Raw genomic sequence first — 22067 nt, 5'->3', positions numbered from 1 at the left:
GGATGTCAGCCTACAGTACTACAAGGGAAGGAACTTAAATGTGTTGACCTTGATGGGAAGGCTTTTTCAATGTCCTGATTTGTTATTCGTTCTTTTTTTTTTAACTAATCTGTGTTGTAGACTAATCTGATTTCATCCATGATTTTATTATTTTGTATTAAATCGTTATATTTTATATAAATATGCTTGTTCCGTTTTTTGTGTGTTTATTAAAGCAACTTCTAACCTTGTTGAAATAAGTGCTATAGGCTACAGATTATTATTATGTTATTGTTATTATGATATATTATATTGGACACCATTAACCACTTAAACCCCAGCATCGGTATTGTTGTCGCATTGTGAGCTTGTTGATCGGCTATTTTCAGCGAAAACTTTCCCCACAATAACAGAAAACAGAAAATACACTAGTATTGAGCCCTATAGAGGACTCAGTTACCCATATGGGGTTTAAGTGGTTAAGGTGGTGGTTAATTAACTAACAATAAAACTAGTGGTAACCAGGGGTGCTGAAGATAGCGGTGATACTCCACATCACCACAGGAGGGAGCCTGTTAGGTGGGGACTGGCGGGAGAACGTCAATCAGCATCAATCGTGTCAACCACTGGGTCAAAGAGGTCGCTCTGGCGTGCAGCAAACAATCAATTGTCTTCCCTCTCTCTTTCTGCTCCTGTCCCACCGTACTCCATAGGATATATTTGTTAAGAGTATAAGTTAGAACTCATGAATGGGTCATTAAGTGTTTTATACAATTAACATTTATGAGTTATTTAAACATTGTTTATTGTTTAAAATGAGTGAGGATACAATTTGTATTCTCACTCATTTTAAACAATGTAAGTAACTAACATGCATATGTGTCTGTGTTTATTTGTGTCTTAAGTTGTAACAACAATAAACAATGCATGTGCTCATCTGCTAACGCAAAACTACAGTGATGGAGTGGAGAAGACTATAACAATAGTTCAATCATCATGTAATGATGAGTTGAATCCATTTACTTTAAATGGAGACACCACCAACACGAGGTCATTCACTTCTAAGCTATTCCTAAAATTTGACAGCCTTGGAGTTATGTTTATTTTAATATAAACCAGAAATAAATGATCAAAAATTAAATTATTAACAGTTTTCCTGCGTTGCTTTATTCTATCTTTGCTTTATCTATTTTATAGACGAGTAACAGTCGATTGTATGGTAAATAGTGCCATCGTGTGGATGAACATGGACTCACAGCAGAGTTCACCGTCTAGAATCTGGTTCCCCGCCTTGCATTGAAACTTTGGCGGGGTCACTGCACAGGCGCACGTTTTATCCACCAGAACAAACCGGACGAGAGGTGCTTCTGGATTATAGACGAAGAAAGAGCTCAACTCCGCACACCGGGGGCACACGTGAACCTAATCAAATACACAATATGACGCAAACCTTTTCGGGGGAAAAAAGGAAAGCGTTTCGGCAACAAGGAAGTAATCAGTGTTGCCATGTCCGCTTATTATAAGCGACTTTGGGCTTGTTTTTCTGTAAAGTTGTAGATTGAAGTTGTAGTTGTAAATATTGGTAATTGCGGTTTGTTGGGCTTGTTTCGATGTGTAGTTGCTTATTTGGGCTTCCTAATATCCTAAAAAACAGTGTTTCTAAAAAATTCAAGGACCCCCAAAATGAAGATGTATTTGTCTGCGGATCCCCATCTGAACACATTTTATGCCAGGACCCCTATAAGACTGTAGCTCCAATCGGAACCTCACCCTCCGCTGTATAGCTCCGAGATGAGGTTCCATATCGTTCTCTGCCGTTCGGCTGAAAAATGTCCGCACATTTGCCACTTTACATGTTTCTTACCCCTTTCTGCACATCGTATCCAAAAAGTAAAGGTATTCTGAAATGATCACAGATGTTTGAAATTTTAACTCACCATAAAATCTAACAAACGAGTTGAAAAAAGCACTTTATTCGCCTCTCTCCTCCGCCGGTTACATGTTTTTAAGACATTGCGCAAGAGTTGCGCCCATAGAGATAACATTACTGATTGCCCTACTGGTCAAATGTTGAATTGCATCTTCTAATGCATAATATTATTGAACCGGCTCAGGAGAGAAGCGATTTAAACACTTTTTTCAACTCGTTTGTTAGATTTTATGGTGAGTTAAAATTTCAAACATCTGTGATCATTTCAGAATACCTTTACTTTTTGGATACGATGTGCAGAAAGGGGTAAGAAACATGTAAAGTGGCAAATGTGCGGACATTTTTCAGCCGAACGGCAGAGAACGATATAGGACCTCATCTCGGAGCTACATAGCGGAGGGAGAGGTACTATATGGGGCTAATAAGACTGTTGTTAAAATGTTTCAAAAATATTCAAAATTTTGAAAATAGCAGATCTACAAGCTCATAGCGTGTCGCACCACGACGCGTTGTGAGCTTGCAGATCAGCTATTTTCAAATAGCCAAAGGTTTAAAGTGCTCATGACGTGTTGCTTCTATTGGGCTTGTTTTCATAGACCTGGTTGCTTGTTTCTCTCGCAAAACCTGGCAACACTGGAAGTAAACAAACTGAAAACCTTTTGCACAAACAAGTTGTCTTTTCAGCCCTTCTCGAAGGCACCCACGTCATTTGTAGTTATATTGGTGTTCAATTTGTAACATTAACGCTATCTGACACCGTCACGTTACAGCATGACATGACAGCATTGTTTGATGGCCGTGATGAATGAATATGAACGCCTGTGATCATGTCGAAACACAGACGCATCATGCATAAAGAAAACGACGGATTTGTTTCTTGACCCGGGTAACATTAGGTAATGTAATGTAATTGTTCACCTTTAAACGGAGAGAATGAGCAGAGGTGATGGTGAAGAAGATAATGGGAATCGAGCCTCCTGCCCTGGGTCAGGATGGGAGGAGGATGAAGTTACTCCTGCAAAGACAACATCCAACGAAAGAGAAGACACTACTTGTGTGGACCTGACGGCCCTCAGACTCTGCGAAGACATTCAGCACCAGGATCAGAGGAGATCTGAGGGGGAAGCTGTGCCACCAGTCAGGACAAACCCAGGGGACAATGACACCAGAGTGTCAGTGTTGGGTACAATTGGAGAGGTGTCTGAAGGTGGGACAGAAACTGTACTTAAGGACCCCCAGAAAGATGAGGACCCAGCCACCTTTCGCCCCCCTGCATCATCTCCGTCGCTTAGCCTCACTGACACCTGGGCTCCTTCCTTATCAAACCGCTCCTCTCCCTCTTCCCCCTTCCATCATCATCATCGCACCCCTTCATCTTCCTCCTGTGTCTCTTCTTCTTCCTCCTCCTCTCCTGCCTTATCGCTCACCCCTCCCTTGCCCCCCACAGTGGAGCTCTCTTCCGTGCTGGCAGACACCAGGTTGACTCTGGATGTGTACCAGGGCGGAGCGGCTGTTCTCCCCATCTTATGGGGGTCCATCCCAGGGCAGCTGAGGGCCCTTCAGTACCTGAGACTGGGGTCTGAGGATGGAGCGGGAATAGAAGACGCCCTTGAGGTCCTGCCTCACCTCAAACAGCTACGCTCTCTGGCAATCAGAGGTACTTTACACATGCTGCTGTACATATGCTGTTGTCCTGTCACAATAACAAACAAGGCTTTTACTGTAAATGTGTTTTTAGGTTCTAACCGCTTAAATGTGTTTTTAGGTATTTCAACCTGGTATCCCTATTTTGGGCTTGTCATTACAGATGAAAAGATTTGCGAAAATAGCCATTCTGAGCTTGTAAATTGGCAATTTTCACTGAAGTATTTGATTATGATGACGTATATGGCTTAGTGGCAAATGCATTTTAAACTCACTCTCTGTCATATTCTCTGTTTCCCCGTACTCTGTCCCTTATTCAAACTCTTGCTTCCCCTTCCTGTTCCACCTCTGTCTCACCTGTGACTTTATTTTTTAAGGACACTGTGTTTATGATGCCCACGGTCTCCCCCTGCCCGGCCTCCTCACTGCCCTGCCCAGTTCCCTCGCCTCCCTTTCTCTCCTGGTGCACCTGGACCTGTCTTTTAACCAACTCTCCTGCCTGCCCCCCTGCCTGCTCCACCTGCCTGCTCTGTCTTCATTGCTCCTCTGTCACAACCGTCTCTCAGTTCTTCCCCCTGACATTGGCCAACTGTCCTCTCTCAGCTACCTCTCCTTGCTGGGGAACAGGCTGGTCTCTCTCCCCCAGAGCCTGGGTCGGCTGAAGGGGCTGCAGATGCTGGACGTCTCGCACAACCTACTTCAGAGCCTGCCTGAAGAGATCGGCGCCCTGGGGGAGCTCGTTAAGCTGGAGCTGTCCCACAATGAGCTGAGGCAGCTGCCAGAGACCATGGGTAAGAGCGAACGGGTGAGTGGAAGGCAAGATCAGGTTCAGCTGCACTAAGACTTTGGCCTCCAATCCACCAATGACCTTAAAAAAAATAACCTGTTTACGTGACTGTGTTTTACAGTTCTGGGGACTGTAGTGTCCATTAGTTATATGGTTGAGCTGATAGTGCTCAAGCACGACTTTTCAATTCTTGTTTAGTGGACACTGTCACCCCGTTTACATCTAGCCATATAAAGCTACGCTTTGCTACTGTGACCTGGCTTGGGACATTCAAGGCTGATTCATATCGAGTGGGTAAAACAGAAAATATCAGATTTTCAAGTTAAGTTTGGCAGCTTGGCAATCAGTTGTTTTTGGTGAGCAACACCGTCATGCGACAGGCTTAAGGAAAGAAAGTAAAGTGGCCACAAAGACCACTTTGCCAAACAGTCCCATGAATCGCTAAATATAAATAGTCATATGGTTAATGAGAAAATAGTGAGAAAAGTGAGAATGAAACAAGCAATTCATGGAAGTGGATCAGGGCGAACAGCGAACACAGAGTGCACTGTTCAGTGGTATCAGATGTAGATGTAACATCATAAAAATCTGTCCTCTGCATCTCCCAGGGTCTCTCCTCTCTCTCAGGGAGTTGGTCATCCACAGTAACCACCTTCGCCTCATCCCGCAGTGTCTGAACCAACTGCCTCTGCTGAAAATGGATGCACGGAACAACCCTCTGGGACGACCCCCGACCCCTCCACCCCTTCCCCCAACACCAGGTGAGCGTAAGAATGAAATTACCCTTCTGTTCATAGCTCTCTTTAATAGTTAACTCTGCTCTGTAATTTATTTTATTGTAAGACATTTTTATCTGTATAATTTGTCTGTATAATTCGCACAGTTTAAAAAAAGTTTTATTCAGATAGTTTATTGTTCTAGTGTTATATGCACTCTCAGTCAGGTTACTGTCTCTTCTCAGATCGAGCGGAGACAAAAATCCCAGAGTTACACGTTGCATTCAGCCAACATAGGTACAACATACACACAACTCCTTTCATATTCACATAAGCACTGGCAGCAGATTGGATGGGTTCACGAACTTCACGACACGTTAAAGATGTCTTGCACCCTGTGCTCCTCAGTTTCTGTGTGTCGTCTGCTGGCTGTCACGTCTTTCTCCCAGGGGGGGCTGAGCTCCTGTTCCCCCCAGGGTGCCTGGCGACTACCACAAGACTGAAGTGGGCGGAGAAGAAACCAGACAGGAAGTGGGTGTGGCTAGAGGAGCACGACATCCTGTTGAGCCGCCCACTGGAACTTCGTCCACACGGAGTTACCTTTCTTAAGGTACGTTAGAGTGGTTGAACTGTTTGCCATGGCTGCTACCACAAAGTGCATTGCTTTCTTTGACACAAACACAGTGGAAACAAGTCTCTGGCTGTGTCCAAACTCCGTACTCACTATATAGTGATTGCGTCATTTTGTAGTGGTGTCTGAATTTATAGTGATGATTATTATACCCTATGTAGTGCATCGTGAAAAGTAGATAACAACCAATGGTCGTTATCGCAAATCCTATATACCATCATGCATCAGGCACGTGACAGCACAGACGTCACCCCAGTAGTTTCCAAGATATCTATATCTATATATACAATTTGAATCCTGCGCCATGTCGGTTGTCAGTATGTATGTATGTAGCCAGTGTGACGTCATATGACATCACGGTCGTGACATCACGATGAGACACGCCAGTGTGACGTAATCAGGTAGGATGCACCAGTTCGACTGCTTCCATCCTCAACACAACCCACGCCGACGACCCTTTACACAAATAAACTGCTAACTTCATCTCCTGCGATTTGAACTATCTTTTCATATTGTACACCACTGCACACTCCCCACAGGTCTGCCATACCAGGTCTGAGTAATCACAAAGTGGGTTTTGGTCATTGGAGAGGTGATGCACGTCACCTCTTTCTGAAGTGGGTACTTTCAAAGCCTGCCGTGGATTTAGGAGAGCACAAAACTCTCTCTCACACTGTGAGGTGCCTGTAAGGTGGCACTGCAAAGTGAACGACGCGTCACACTAGACGTTCGGGCCGCGTAGCGGCCCGAACTTCTAGTATATATACAATTTGAATCCTGCGCCATGTCGGTTGTCTGTAACGTTGTATGTAGCCAGTGTGACGTCATATGACATCACGGTCGTGACATCACGATGAGACACGCCAGTGTGACGTAATCTCACGACAGCATGACATCACATCCTACCTATAAATAGGTAGGATGCACCAGTTCGACGGCTTCCATCCTCAACACAACCCACGCCGACGACCCTTTACACAAATAAACTGCTAACTTCATCTCCTGCGATTTCAACTATCTTTTCACATTGTACACCACTGCACACTCCCCACAGGTCTGCCATACCAGGTCTGAGTAATCACAAAGTGGGTTTTGGTCATTGGAGAGGTGATGCACGTCACCTCTTTCTGAAGTGGGTACTTTCAAAGCCTGCCGTGGATTTAGGAGAGCACAAAACTCTCTCTCACACTGTGAGGTGCCTGTAAGGTGGCACTGCAAAGTGAACGACGCGTCACGCTAGACGTTCGGGCCGCATAGCGGCCCGAACTTCTAGTGTTTAACATTTTGCCAATATTCACTATTCCCTCGATGTAGAGAGTAGGGAGTAATGAATGAGTGAGTGATTTCAGACATAGCCTCTTTACCTCTACTCTGTGGTTTCATCTAGAGCCTGACTGATATATCGGCCATAATCTGATTTGTTTGAGTACATCGGTATCGGCAATTATGCAGCTGATGTGTCCCCATTTTTAACCACTTTCAACCTGGCGCCCCTTTTTTGGGAATGTCAGTATGGGTGAAAACGTTCAAAAATGTAAAATAAATAGAACATCTCCAAGCTTACAGCGCAGCGTGTTGTGAGGTTGTAGATCAACTATTTTTGGAAAATGTTTAAATTGGTTGTTAAATGTTATGGAGACTTCACATTTATTTCAAGATTTTGCATATTTTCTTTAAGAATATCAGTGAAAACATCTGTAATTGGTCTAGTTTCATCCCTTCTGTTCTGGTCTACCTTGCTTACATGGCAGTAGCCTACTCGTTAAACGTTTTGCAATGCTCACACAGGCAGTGGAGGTGTGTGTGCCGTACCATCGGTCCAGCAGCAGGGAGGTGGTTGTGCGGAGGTTTGATGGGCAGTCATGGAGCACGCTGCCCACTGTTCTGAGGAGAGGGAGCCAGAGCAACTCATGTCACCCCGGAGGACGTCCTGCCAGGGTAACCCTCAACACCCTCTCACTGTGAAAGAATCTTTAGTCTCTATTAGTATAGGGCTGGGCAGTTAACTGAAAATGTATGGGAACCACTGTATAGAACCAGTCAATTAATCTTAATAATATTATGAATCTTTTAATCTTGCTCATGTCCTAACTTGAATAATTTTGCATATTTACAGTACAGACCTTGTCAGAGAACTATGAGGGTAGTTCATTAATCGTAATTTGAAGTCGTCACCCAGCCCTAGTCTCTACTAGTATAATTATCAGCACTTATTATTTCAGAATCACACAATTCACCAAGTAGCCTACAATAGAGTCAAATTCCTGATGGCCGCTACTATGTGCAGGAATTTGACTCGATGATAATTTAGATCAATGGTTTAACATTCATATTCATAATTATATATTTGGGAAGGAAAAAATGAACCCTTAGAAGGTGTGGATGACATTACTGTCATCTAATTGTCCCATATATATTTCACATGTGTCTTTCAGAATACCCATCTTTGAAACCCAAATTAAAATCATTGGAGTAGTATCTGCATTGAGAGTGCATCTTTGTAGTAAGTTTCTCTATCTCTTGTCCTCTTTATCCCTGTAGCTGGCCTGCTGTTCTGTGAACCAGTTCTCCTGGTTTGTAGCTGTGTCCCGTCCAGTGAGGGACAGCTGTTCCCTCACACCGGAGGGGGCACTGTTAGTGTCCAGCTTTGACCCCGGAATCAAGTTGCTATTCCCCCCAGACTCCACTCTGCAGACCCGAACCATTACCTTACAGGTAAACACAGTTTAGTCGTGCAGTGCAATACCGTTTTTTGTTTGTTTCGTTTTTTAGGTTAAAGGGTTTGGTATAGGTTTGGGTTGTTTTGTTAGCTTGCCATGATCCAAAGGTGGGCAAGAAATCAAAAATAATTTCTCCCATGTGGAGGCTCTAGAATGGCCGTAAATGAACGCGGACAAAGCTGATTCTGACAGTATAGAACATCAATTTATAAATAAAAAAAACAGTACAGTACAGTACCTCTTCGCCGTACAATGTAAATCAATGAGGAGCATATTTTAAGTGATCAATTTCTAGTCAATGGAGAAATTATTTTTGATTTCTTGCCCACCTTTGTTGTTACATCATGGCAAAGTAACTACGCAACCCAAACCTCTAACAAAGTGGTCTTGCCCTTTAACACATTCACTGCCTGAATTATTTTCACTGCCTATTATTATTCATGCCAGAGATTTTTCAATGAAAAAGAAAAAGTACTCAGGAGCCGAGATAAAGAATTTTAAGTCTTAGGGGACCAGTCGAAATTTAGAAGGGGGTCCCTGGAGGAAAATAGGGGAGGGTCATGCCTTTCTAATTGTAGTACAAGGGAGGGTCAGCTAATTTTACTTTGAATCCAAGGGAGGGTCATGCAATTTTGAATTGATAAAATAGTCCATTTTTATATACCTTTTTAGTACACTAGAACAGTGGCAAGTGGCCCCTCTGTTTCAAATGATATAAAGGATTCAAATCCAGTAACACCTTGGTCTATTTAGAATCAATGACGGTCGTTAACAAGCCATCAACGCACAGCAAGTGTGAACGACCCAGTCAAATCTATTCAGAGTCTTAGGCCTTGGCTACACGTACATGGATCTTTTACTAAACGGATATTTTAGTCCTCCGTTTTTAAAAAGAATCCCTGGCCACATGACAAAGATAAGCAAAAATCCCTGTCCACACGTAGACGCAGAAACGCATCGATCAGCTGCAAGTTTCAATTTTATATCAGATTTTATATTTACATTTATTTTATAATTATATATATGAGGGGCCAAATACAAATACATTTGTAATCACATGTTAAGGCCCAATACTGCAATAGCTGCATTACTTTAATAGCATACGTGAACATAAACGAAAACAACATTATTAGGGCGCAGCTGCAGCGCAAACAGTAGCCATGGTTCACATGACGCTGTCGAGTCTCTGGTTTATAGTGCTGTTCGTTTTTTTTTACATTGCCAACTCACGTGTACATAAACGTTCAGATTTCAAATATAAAGTGCTTACCCCTGAGCCACGGATGGTACAAGGCAATCCGGACCGTGATAAGTACCCGTATCTCCCGTATTGTTCAATAAAAAGCATTTTAATCCCATCGCCAGCCATTTTCTTTTTCTTTTATTTTTTTTGGGTACTGTATCAGAGTGCAATACACCTCCCAACCATTGGTGTCGCATGGTTGAAAGCATCGGACAACATTTGGAGAAAATGGCCGGCGATCGGATTAAAATGCATTTTATTGAACAATACGGGAGATACGGGTACTTATCGTGGTCCGGATCGCCTTGTAACGTCCGTGGCTCGGGGGTAAGCACTTTATATTTGAAATCTGAACGCTTATGTACATGTGAGAGTTGGCAATGTAAAAACATCGAACACCACTATAAAGCAGGGACTCCCGGCACCATCATGTTTCAGGGCTGAGTTTTACTTCATCGATTCATTCCATGGGCGGTTGTCCCAAAACTCCCCGCCCCACGCACCTTTTGAGCGGGCCACCCGCGGCCGCTCCATGGTCGCTGGATTTTGACCCGGGGCGATTGTGTTTTAGGACGACAGACCCCACATTCAATCTGTGTGCGCGCCGTGTGTTCTACTTGGCGCAGAGAAAGACGGTTTTCGTCACACAGTGAATGAGCTACTTTTCCCACCACTGTCTTATTATTAATTATGACATTATTTTGCCATAAATGAGCGTGCCTTGTTTCATAGACTGTTAAGTGTTGCTCTCTCTCTCTCTCTTCATGTATTATTATATAATGACCATGAGCGGTCCGGTGTTTATGTATTATTATATTATTTATTATTATAATGACCATGTGCGAATGCGCGATGACGTCATCGTTTCTCAAAATCTCCGGATTACATGTCCACACAGATCCACTGAAACGCATGTTTTGGAAAACCTTCACTTATTTATCCGTTTACAAAAATATCCGTTTTAGCGGCCAAAAACACCGTTTGCGTGTGGCTGAAAGGCCCAAACGCACACAAAAATGTCCGTTTACAAAAAGATCCATGTACGTGTAGCCAAGGCCTCAATGATGGTGGTTGAACAATTAAGCAACACTTCAACAGGTGTTAGGCATATTAGGGAGATGCATTATCCCAATTTCCAGCACAGAGATATCCTCTTTTAAGTGTGTTTTTGTTACTCATAGAATTACATACACCGGGTAGGTTACAATGACCAATTTATAACTGGATATTCATAATACAAGGTCTACTAAACTGGAAGACTCATAAAGCACTAAGCTTGTTTAAAATGAGATCCACAAGCACACAAATCATGATGACATATAAGAGACAGACAGATATATTATACAGACTACTATACAGAACGTCATACAATCAGCTTACAGGTTACTGGTATGAAGAGTGAAAACTATGTACAAGAGAAGAAAAAATTAGGGAGGGGGGGGGGGGGGGGGGTTAAGACTTAGACAGGGGCCATTTTCAAATTGCAAAAGTACAAGCAAGCACATGTGATTGATATGGCCACATTTCCTACTAATGATGACTCAACCAGGTAAACCGGTACAGTTTCCCTTGAAATTCTAACTCCCATTTCTGTGGAAGTTCTTGACATCCGACTTCCAAGTAACTGACAACATTGATGCGTCTTAACGCATCAATGCAACCTGAGACAGGCTTTATTTGAAACACTTCCGTCTTCCGGTGAAAACGAATAATTCTGGGTAACGCAGTAATAAACAAACGGCTTGCAGTGACGGTAATGACATTTTTGAAATCTGCACTGTACAACTTTAACAAGGAAGTGGATAGGAGTCTAGATCTTCGAAAAAACATATCTCCTTGGTGGGTGCATTTCTCCTTTCCGACATGTCGCCTTTCCGACGTTGACGAACCCTATACCTAACCCTAACCCTAACCCTAACCGCACGCGGAAGCCACTAGTCGGAGTGGTGAGATGTCGGAATGGAGAGTGAACACCCTCCTTGGTCTTTGGGTAAAAAAAAAAAAAAAAAAAAAATCAAGTGATGAAAAACTAACGAGTTAACTTGATCTAGTCAATCAATGTGTTAATAGCCTGGTTTATTTAAAGTTGTGTTTAGAGGAGGATCATAGATGGAATGCTGCCACTCACCATGCTGCTATCTGTGTAAATAATCACCATTATCTGGGTTTTATAACTCTTTAAAGCTTTTGACACATGCAAATGTAAAAAAAAAGAAGCAGGCTGCAGTGTGTACCTTGTCAAATAATTGACCGAATTGAGCCAAAATCTATAATAGTATTGCCCAGTCAGGTTAAAATCAGATTATTAGTGTGGTATAGTGTAAATACACTCAATGTGGTTGTTTATTTGTGTGTGTGTGTGTGTGTGTGTGTGTGTGTGTGTGTGTGTGTGTGTTTGTGTGTGTGTGTGTGTGTGTGTGTGTGTGTGTGTGTGTGTGTGTGTGTGTGTGTGTGTGTGTGTGTGTGTGTGTGTGTGTGTGTGTGTGTGTGTGTGTGTGTGTTTGTGTGTGTTTTCCCTGTAGGTGCTGCAGGTGTCTGTGTCAGAGGTGCAGGCATTTAGTGGTGACCCCCAGGCCAGGGTCAGCCCCCTACTCTGCCTCACGCAGACTCCCAGCACAGACTTCCTGCAACCTATTAAGGTGCAGGTCCCTCTACCAAATGGAGTACCAGGTACAACATGACATCTGTAATCTGTTAACATTATTCTAATAAATATATGCACACACACATACAGTTGAAAACTCATCTTCCGTCGCCAACGGTCGCCATTTTGGACTGCACCACAACACCATGTGTAACTGCGCCGATCTCTCTCCCTGGACGTGTAGTGTACATATGCAGAGTTTCTAAACAAAAGTCATTACTTTAAAATCAATAGTGTGTCGCAATCCATACTCCAAACTTGAAGCCTGCTTCCAAAATACGATATAGGAGGTAGAGGAACACAATTCAAGTGCAGTGGAAAGTTGCAGTTGTCACTTGAAGGTTTGCTGTTATGCAGTGCAGACACACGGAGGAACACAACATTAATACATGTATTGTCAACATGCCCCGGGGCTCTGCAGGACACATGGTGGATATGTCCTGCCTACATCTACTACATGGTGACCCCAACGCCCAAACCTGGACAGACATCACATCACAAGTGTCTCTCTATGTCACCCATCTGTATGCCATATTCTACATTACACATTTCTCCTGGTGAGTTCCTATTATGTTTGGGTTGATTCATATACATGTTTTATCCTGTTTTATATTAACTTTACAATTAACTATACAATGTGTTCTTTGAATTGTTTGCACCATTCTAGGTACTGGTTGTGGTACACTACTCAGCGCTGTGTTAGTGGGGTGGTCAGGCGGGTCTACCAAAGGCTAAAACAGTTCAAAGTCCAGTTCCTGGTCCTCCAGAGAAAGACTGACCCTACGCAAGTGCTCTTACAATGCTTACCTACAAATAAGGTAGGCTAATTATTCTTTCCTACAAATTCAGACCAGACTATGTTTACCAAGAATAGGCTGTATTTTATTCTTCTCACCTCGACCCTGAGTGATCATAGAATTGGCCTTGGTGACAGTGGTGGATGTGTATATATACTTACACTTTACAGAGATAAATACATTGGGGGAGGGGGCATCCAACTGATCTGTGTCAGAGGAACAAATACCCTCTAGGCCAGAGGTTTTCAACTGGTAGTCCGTGGACCACTAGTGGTCCATGAAGGTATTTCATGTGGTCCCTGGTCATCCATTCAGTAATGTATAAAGTGAAGATTTTGTTTCTGTTCATCATTTTATTTTGTTTTGTTTTGGAGAGACTTAGTAAATTGGTATTTGTGTGATATGAGGATAGTGGAATTAAAAACATTATCAGTGGTCATTGGAGGGAACATTATCATTGGTCATTGGAGGAGGCTTGTGTTTCAATTCCAAAAGTACTTCAAGCTTTACTACTGAAGAGGATCAGCTCTTTCAAGAGACATGTGTGAAACACAGTCCCTTTTGAAGTTCTGGATGAGTTTTCAGACAGTAAAAGCTCAATGAAATGTACCTTTTGTAACGATGTACTGTAGGCTATCTCTGTGAGAGTGGTATTGCCACACTGGCATACCTGAAGAATATTAATATTATATAACCGTATTATGTACAGGGCAAAGAAGTTGGAGCCAGAAAATAACATGAGACTAGGATAAGGATAAGGATAATTCCTTTTAACAGGTTGTTCATGAAAGTCCTTGCGGTCTTGTTTCCAATGAGAACCTGTGAGCAATTAAGGGTTAAGAGTCTTGCTCAGGGACAAATTTCATTTCATCAACACATATGCTGACCTGGCCTGGAATCGAACCTGGGGCAACCAGGGCCTCTGGCTCCCTAGGCGGGCTCACTAACCATTCAGCTATGGCCGCCCAAGACTCTGTCCCTGACCACCACTATAGCCAAGAAAAGACAGACATGGACCTCCTGTAATCATGCCATGGACCATTAGTGGTCCATGGACCACTACTTGAGAAGCAGTGCACTAAATGACCTGATGACCTAAGATAACGAGTCAATGAAGTCAGTTACTGGGAAGTCTGAGGTCAAGAAATTCCAGAAAAGGGAGTTAGAATCTCAAGAAGGGAAAGTGTCATCATTATTCCCAAATGTGGCAATTTAATGGCATGTGTTTGCTCACTCATAAATGTTACAAATCAGTATAGTATCAGTTAACATGATTTTAATATGGAAGGTTGGATAAAGTAAGAGGAATAGATCAGTGTTTGGTTCTCAACCTTTTTTGAGCTCTGGACCACAGCATCATTTCAAGCAATCTTCAAGGGCCACCCTTACCCACCTTAATCTTAGCCTACATATTCCCACCCAACACAACAGTGGTCCCCTGGTTGATTCTTAGTCAGGGTGGTGGTCCCTGGTTCACAATCAGTTAAAAACAGGGTCCCCACGGTCATGAAATTCCTGGAAATATTTTGAAAAAAAAAAAAAAAAAATCCAGTACTGGAAAAGGTTTGAAATTGATCAAACATCATCAAAGGTCCTGGAATTTATCAAGGGTCCTGGAAAAATATTTGGCTATGTATTGTTTTTGGCTATTGATTTTGTTAAAACAAAACATTTTCATAAACATGAATAATATTACACGAAATATGTAACATAAGTAGTTTTTCGCCGAACGGGCTGTGTGACGGCAGCCTAATCTGTATGTCTCAAACTTTATTTTTGCTACACTGCCTATCTTTGGGCATTCTACATAGGAGTAAGAGACACATTATTGCGCCGAATGATTGTTATATAGGCCTGGAAATTGGGCTAAATATTCTGGAAAAGTTTTGGAAAAGTTTTGGAAATTCATTGCTAAAAATGTGTGGGGACCCTGTAAAAACCCCTGCTCTAGGCTACTGATTACCGGCCCCACTGGCGGTCCTGGGACTGCGGTTCCCTTTGACTGTGTGGCTGATTCCCTTCAATTGATCTGCGTAGTACATATATCCCTAATTTTGTTTTATTTATTATCAATATGCAACATTATTAATAATACTATTGTGCACAATGTGTTACTATTATCTATTATCTATCATATCACATATCAGCATGCCATGGACACAACAGTTTTGTTATTTTGTTTATATTGCTTTTGAATATTACATCTATTACATTTCTTCCTTTCTTCCTGCTACCTGATTGAGGGTTGAATGGGGTGTTTTGAATGTAGTACCCCCTCGATGTCATCCTAAAGAGTTTTCTGCTAATTAAGGCTGGTGACTGATGATTCAGTTGAGTGGCCTGACACCAGGCAGTATCACACAACAAGTGATGAAGTTTATTAAGTACATTAAAAGAAGGGATGTGTAAAAGTGACCAAAATGAAATTCGATTACTATAATTCTATTAATATTGAATATTCGACCATGGGGATTTGTTTCGTTTTTTCATCAAATGACCGTCCTAGGTTACAAAAACAGGCCTATAAACTGGTTTTCAGAAATAAACAAACAGTAGCATGTGCATCCATTATATCATTGTAACTAAACCATTAAAGACATGGTTTTTGTGTATTATTATTTTTTATCAAAAGTCCTTAAAATTAGATTTTTAATTTCTTCCTGTGAACGCAAAATAGAGAATAAATAAATATTACACACATACTTGGTATCCTCTAAAATGTAGTTACTATGGGCAGGGTTTGGATGACAATATAGCCTTTGCAACAGAAAAAAAGAAGACGTTATTTAGAAGGAACAGAGTATGATACAGTATGAATAAGTACAAAATAAAAAAACAATGATGTTCTTCAATGTATATTAGTTGTCCTTCAACAGTTTGATCTCGTTTTATTGAGCATACAGTATGTATCTGATAAAGCAGTGGCCGTGGTGTCATAAGTATATCTATATATGTATGTAGATGAGTGAATCAGTACAAACATATACATGTTAAGCATGTTTTGTTTCCTTTGTATGAGGGCATGTAAGGCCCCTTTGAAACTAACAGTGATTAAGTGTTATATAAATAATGTTTATAGTTGAATAGAGTCCTTATGGGTCAACCAGTGTGCACACCACATGTCTCTCCACTGGTGATATCTCATTAAACAAGCACGTAATCTGTGATAAGCCATGTCCAGCTCTTGAAAATCAATGCGATTGAAAATGTTGGTCTGAGAGATCGACTGAACAACCGGCAGACATATACAGGCTTATACAGTACTAGCCACAGATAACACCATAAATTCTCTACAGGAATTTAGTCTTTCAAGCCTGAGTGTGGGACAATGAACCCCTGACCACATTACTGCAACGTTCCCGGTTTGATGTATGCCCTCAGCACGAGTGCTGCATATCATTGCTCTTCTCTGCTTCCCTGTCATGTCTCAATAAAGCAAAAATAGCTTTAAAGATATGTTCTTTTTAAAGGGGGAAAAGTTAACTGTAAAAGCTGTGGAAGTGCTGAAATTGGTACTTTATGTTTACCCCTCAGGTGGACAGCAGAGTTCAGTCTCTGTCGGAGCAGTATGAGGGACCACAGCCATCTGACCTCTGTGACATACTGGAAGGGGAGCAGTTCTTTGCTGGCTTTGAGAAGGGCCTGGACATCAATTCAGGTCTGAAGTCCTTTTGGAGACTTTTATCTCAAAGAGGTTTATCTCTAACATTTGACCTCCGCTTCCACGCCAAGATCTCGTAATACCTCCCTTGGAACAGCAGATTGTAAGACCTCGTCAGGTGATATTTCTCATCTATTTTTTCCTCTAGATAGACCAGACTGTGAGGGAGGAAGGCTGTCTTTTGTGTTCTACTCCAGCCTGAAGAACTTGAAGGAGGTGTATGTCTCTCCAGCTGAGGGACATGCAGGGCCAGTGAGGGGACAAGTAAGAGGGAACATGAATACATTGTCCACATACAATACCAACTCAACTATTATTTCATCCCATCAATCCTGTTCTGAATAAGAGTGAAGCCGTAAGCAGGAATCCTTTCATTCCATCAGTGATAATCTGTGTACCATAATGGTAATCAGTGTATATAGTACCTTATCCACATGTAACTCAGCACAAGAAAAGGGGTGTCATTGTTGCGTAGGGCCGCATTTTACAGAATGACTGATCTGATTTTGTTTTAAATAAATAAGTTAGTTAAATGCAAATTGTATCTGTCCAAATCTGAAAATGCTGTGTAAATATGAAAATACTGTCATAAAAAGTCAAGAAAATAGTCCCCACTAACATTTGATAACAGACCATGTAAGGCCCATAGTCCATATAATCATGCTGTAACGTTACAATAAATCAACCCCTTGCTGTTTAATGTGTGAAAGAAATTAACCACAAAATCAAGTTGAAAACTATCCTAGTTTTCAACTTTGTTTTTTGCTTTTTACCCCTTTTTTCTGCCCAATTTAGTCGTTAAATTATTTGGAATCTATAAAAAAAAGTTTAGGAAGAGACACAGGAGAACTGAGTCCAGCAGGGATGTCTTTGGCATGTCCTCAGTTCAAGACACTTTTCCAGATTAGTGTTGAAGTAAATGTAAATCTGTAGAAGATTGAACCTGTGAGATGGCAGATAAACATGCCTCTCATTCTGATACATATTGTTGGATAATAAACATGTGTCTCCTTGACTGTAGGTGTCTTTTTATAGAGGAGAGGTTCCCAGTGATCTTCCACAGGAAGTGGCCAGCAAGAGGAAAGGACTTGACACCCAGTGGTTGGCAACCTTACCACTTAGACTTCCTGTTAGTAAAACCTTTTTTTGTTGTTGCTTTCTCCTGGTCACTTCATCCACTGTGTGCATGTGTTTTACTTCTAGATCATTAGATCAGCAATTATTTAAAGGCATTTGGTGTAATGCTGTTTTATGGTTCTTCATAAAGAGCCTCTTATGCTATGCAGTGGCCATATGTAGTTTTAATACGTTATTTTTCAGGCTCTACAGAACCAGTTTCCTCAATCTATGTTCAGACAAATAAAGAAGTAAATAGGCACCATCCACGTGCTATTAAAGACACAGGGCTTGTGTATGTTATGTATTTACCTCGATAGCTTCTTATTTACGATGGCCTATAGCAATAGTATCCCCTCCCATGACAAAATAGTGTGGATGTCTCCCATTGCATTATTGCATTGCAATAATGCATACACCATTACAAATAACCTCAAACTGTGAGATGCAGTACACGTGTTACAACTGCATGTATGCTATTCCCCACAACATTTTCCTGTTACGTGCAGAGGTAGTGGCCTAGCCGGAGCATTCTTTTTGGTTTGCGTGATAACCTATTACATCCACAACAGCTTGTCAACTTTGGACGGCGCACTCGCTAAAGTGCAAGGCCATCGGCTGCCTGCCTCAGGTGCTTCGCTCAGGTGCACCTCATGAATCTCAACGCTCCTGCCTTGTTCTCGAATCTCACATTAAAAAAGAGTTGTGCGTTGTAAAACCATGCAGCTATGCAGCACATTGCGTGACCCAAAACAAGCACTTAACCCATTTTAGTCGGGAATCCCATACTGTACATGCGTTACAACTATTCTGTCTTTGTTCTTTACTATCAGGCTCTAAGTTCGGATAGGAGCTATGTCATGGAGGAACAGCACTACCCTCCTCTGAACTTGGGTGACCCTGAGAGTGGCTACCTGACAGAGGCCAACCTGCTGTCCATCTCTCTGCAGATAGGACAGGACTGGCGCAACATTGGCATCAACCTAGGCTTGAGCTACCAGGAGCTGGACCGGATCCAGTACAAGTACAAGTGGGTATAGTAGAACAGGCCATGTTTAATTAAGAGATAGTTACCATATTGAGTCCGCCTTGGCTAAGATGGTCTGATAAAAAAATGGAACAAATGTCACGTTGCAAATGGCATCATATCATTTTAATTCAATTTTGTGTGTGGGGATGGGGTCTTCCCATGTGCCTCCCCTAAACTGTCTCCCTCTTAGCTTTCCATCTGCCTGTCTCAATAGAGGAAAAAAAATACAAGGGGAGGGAATGCCCTCTTTCTCCTTTCGTCCCTGTTCTGGGGCTGAACATTCAGCAAAAGTTGCAGATCTACAAGCTCATGAGTCGCAATGTGATGCGTTGTGAGCTTGTAGAGCAGGTATTTTTGGCGAAGAGATTTGGTTGTGAGCGAAAAAAGGAGCAGACCTAATATAGAGCCCTTCGGGGACTCAACTAAGTGTATAAGGTTTGAGGTTTGAGGTTCATGAGGGGTCAGAAACAGCGTCGGTCACGTGGTTTATGTAGCTGGAAATAGTGACAAGGAGCCGTCGACTTCAATGCATTCCATGAACTTCCGGTTTAGGGATTTGTCACTATTCGCCAATGTATGTGTATGTAGAAGACCTGGCCCGAAGAAGTGAACGGAGTTGGCGCAACTCTCTAATAGATGGCACTGCTACGTGCCATTGCCGATGTGACAGACCGGTTCACTACATGACATCGTGTCTAATGTTGAGTTTGAACCACAAACAAAGCCAATATATCAGCATTATTGTTATTAATATAGTCCATACTATATGTGCACAGTCTTTGTGGGAGTCCCCGGACCCCGAGCGAAAGCTTCCGGACCCCCGCGGGGCGACCCCCGAAGGGCTCGCCTCCCCAGACCCCAGCGACTGCTTCGCTCCGTGACACTGTGACACTGTGCTTCTTGCCTTTCCTGGCTTTGGTGGAGGGATATGCGCAAAAGCTGCGAGAAAGATTGAGATGCGTCATTGTGTATTTCGTGGATGGTGCCCATTTACTTCTTTATTTGTCACGTGAGCAGCTCACGTGCTCAGAGCATGCGATACGTGTATTATTTAGCGTAGCCCATACCCCTGGGACGGGGATGGGGTCTTGGTGGACAAGATGGAGTGAGACGTAATGTGCCTGGAAAAAAGTCTGCAGTCAGGGGGCGAGAAAGAGAATGAACGTGGTGGAGAATTTTGATCGTTTTAATCTCTCTGTCAGCCGTCACGGTGCCATCTGGGACGCTGCAGGAGATTACACACATAGAATGATGATCATCTGGCACCCTCCCCCTCCCCTTACTCAGAAAACCACTCGCGCATGTTTCACACACGAGGACCTAGAGGTGGAAGGAAGGAGGGGGAAATGGATTATGGGATATTATAAAAAATGAATGGGCGGTTAAATGTGTCGTGACTCGTGACGTACACATGCATCTGCAAATACAATTGGGCGGTTAAATGTGCCGTGAGTCGTGACGTACACATGCATCTGCAAATACAAATTCTAACCTGAGTGTTAATGATCTTCATGTTAAGTGTGCCCACTGCCCAGTGAATTCCCTCAACGACAAAAAAACTGTTTTACACTGTAAATATCTGTAATGTGATGTATGTGCCAGATCCATATAGTGTCATCTAATTTGTTTTAGGCATTTTGGGATGTCATCATATATATTTGTCATATAAAATATCTCATAAGTGTTCAGATTCCTGACGTAGTCATCTCCTCTTTGCCGCGTTTTCTGATTCACTGTTGTCTCGTCCATTAAATCAGAAAAAAAAAAGCTTTACATTTTCATTATGTCGTCTTGACCCTTCAGGGATAACCTGGGTGCCTTGGTGCTGGACATGCTGTTCCACTGGGCGCGAGGGCAGAAGGGAGTGGGGCAGGGGGCTGTGCCCAGGCTGGTGGAAACCATGGTGGAGAGCGGCAGGAAGGATCTGGCCGATGAGATTGAGGACATAGTGAGCTTGGGAAAGAGGAAGTACAGAGAGTCACTGAGGAGAGTGGGTCTGGAAGCAGAGTCCTCCTCCCTTCACGATGAACCACCGTAGCGGGCCGGAGCCACCATGTGGTGCAGAATCTGCTGATGGCTGCCTCGCATGAGTAACTAGGACACCCTGCCAGAACATTTGGGTACCATGTGCCACCGTTATGGAATCCTGCTGTCTTGCACTATGAAACATTTCTTTGTTGTACTTTGTTCAGAATTGTGGTAGCTAGTGACAAGTTAGCAATACCACTTACGTAACATGGAGGGGTCCAAGCTGTCCCGGTGCATAGAAATAATGGTCGCGTCACAGGTCACCTTGTCACCATTTTTATAATCTCTCCCACAGTGCTAAGTGACAAAGGATCAAAGCAAAGCAAAGCAAAGCAAAGCAAAGCAAAGCAAAGCAAAGCAAAGCAAAGTTTGTTGTTGTTTACCCAGGGTGTCGGACTAAGCACGAAGCTTGTTTCCAGCCGGACCCTGCATGGAAGCCTTGCTCAAGGGCTATTCAGCGGTGATTCATGATTGATGTGATGAATTGGGGAATCGAACTAGGGACCTTCCGGTATCAAGGCCGCCCCTCTAACCACTAGGCCACCGCTGCCACGCTGATCAACTTCCACTCGACTCAGTTTGGATAGAGCTGGAGCTCACGACAGTGAGGTCTGACTTTCTGAGGGCATCTTTATGAATCAGTGACTTTTCACTTGTGTGCCTTCATTCTCTTTACAACCAGTTTAGGTGCAGTACTGTATCATCTCAATAAAAAAATAACATTGATCTCCTGATGACCAGCTTAAAAAATAGGGTTTTTGTTTTATTTATTTTTTATTTTTACATTTTTTCCATTAAATGTTCATATTTAAGTAAAATACGCTGATGCAAAGAAACGTGTTGGTTTTAGATTCTACACAAATGCACACTGTATCCTCCATGCCATGGCCCATTTAAAACATACCCAAATGGCCCAATCAACCCATGTATGTTTTTTTTATTTTTTATTTGAAGGTCACTGGGTTTGAGGGAAAATCGTCACGACTGTCACGATGACGCAGAATTCCATTCCCTCCCCTCAAGCACCTTTTATCTGCACATTAAATAGAAACGGTAACTTGCGCTTTCCACTATAAGCCACTAGAGGACCTGAATTTATCCCTTTGCTGCTTTGTTTTGCTCCGGTACAGTCTAGATCCCA

The 22067-nt window shown here is 42.5% G+C and overlaps 1 protein-coding gene across 2 annotated transcripts; it reads left to right on the top strand.

Annotated features, from left to right (window-relative positions):
• The first annotated feature begins 2571 nt into the window (after positions 1 to 2571).
• Positions 2572 to 22023, top strand: pidd1 (p53-induced death domain protein 1). 2 transcript variants are annotated; one of them, XM_084059972.1, is made up of 15 exons: positions 2572 to 3566; positions 3931 to 4344; positions 4949 to 5101; positions 5302 to 5353; positions 5465 to 5666; positions 7476 to 7625; positions 8229 to 8402; positions 12173 to 12320; positions 12716 to 12851; positions 12962 to 13112; positions 16626 to 16749; positions 16901 to 17016; positions 17774 to 17881; positions 18702 to 18898; positions 20702 to 22023. In XM_084059972.1, the coding sequence occupies exons 1-15, from the start codon at positions 2843 to 2845 to the stop codon at positions 20934 to 20936; spliced, it is 3084 nt and encodes a 1027-aa protein (XP_083916098.1). In that variant the 5' UTR covers positions 2572 to 2842; the 3' UTR covers positions 20937 to 22023. The 2 variants fall into 2 exon arrangements, 1 of the variants encoding a protein (XP_083916098.1); XR_014600960.1 differs by lacking the exons at positions 18702 to 18898; positions 20702 to 22023 and having other exon boundaries at positions 16905 to 17016.
• The last annotated feature ends 44 nt before the right edge of the window (positions 22024 to 22067 follow it).

This window comes from Gymnoscopelus microlampas, assembly GCF_963454915.1.
Source record: "Gymnoscopelus microlampas genome assembly, chromosome: 6".
Taxonomy (NCBI): domain Eukaryota; kingdom Metazoa; phylum Chordata; class Actinopteri; order Myctophiformes; family Myctophidae; genus Gymnoscopelus; species Gymnoscopelus microlampas.
This window is presented reverse-complemented; position numbering and strand designations above follow the sequence as displayed.

Bases quoted from the DNA above. Each gene is read 5' to 3' on its own strand.
- pidd1 (XM_084059972.1), top strand. From the start codon at position 2,843: ATGAGCAGAGGTGATGGTGAAGAAGATAATGGGAATCGAGCCTCCTGC. The intron at 5,354-5,464 runs GTACAACATACA...TGTGCTCCTCAG, and splicing joins GTTGCATTCAGCCAACATAG to TTTCTGTGTGTCGTCTGCTG. The intron at 17,017-17,773 runs GTAAGAGGGAAC...CCTTGACTGTAG, and splicing joins CAGGGCCAGTGAGGGGACAA to GTGTCTTTTTATAGAGGAGA.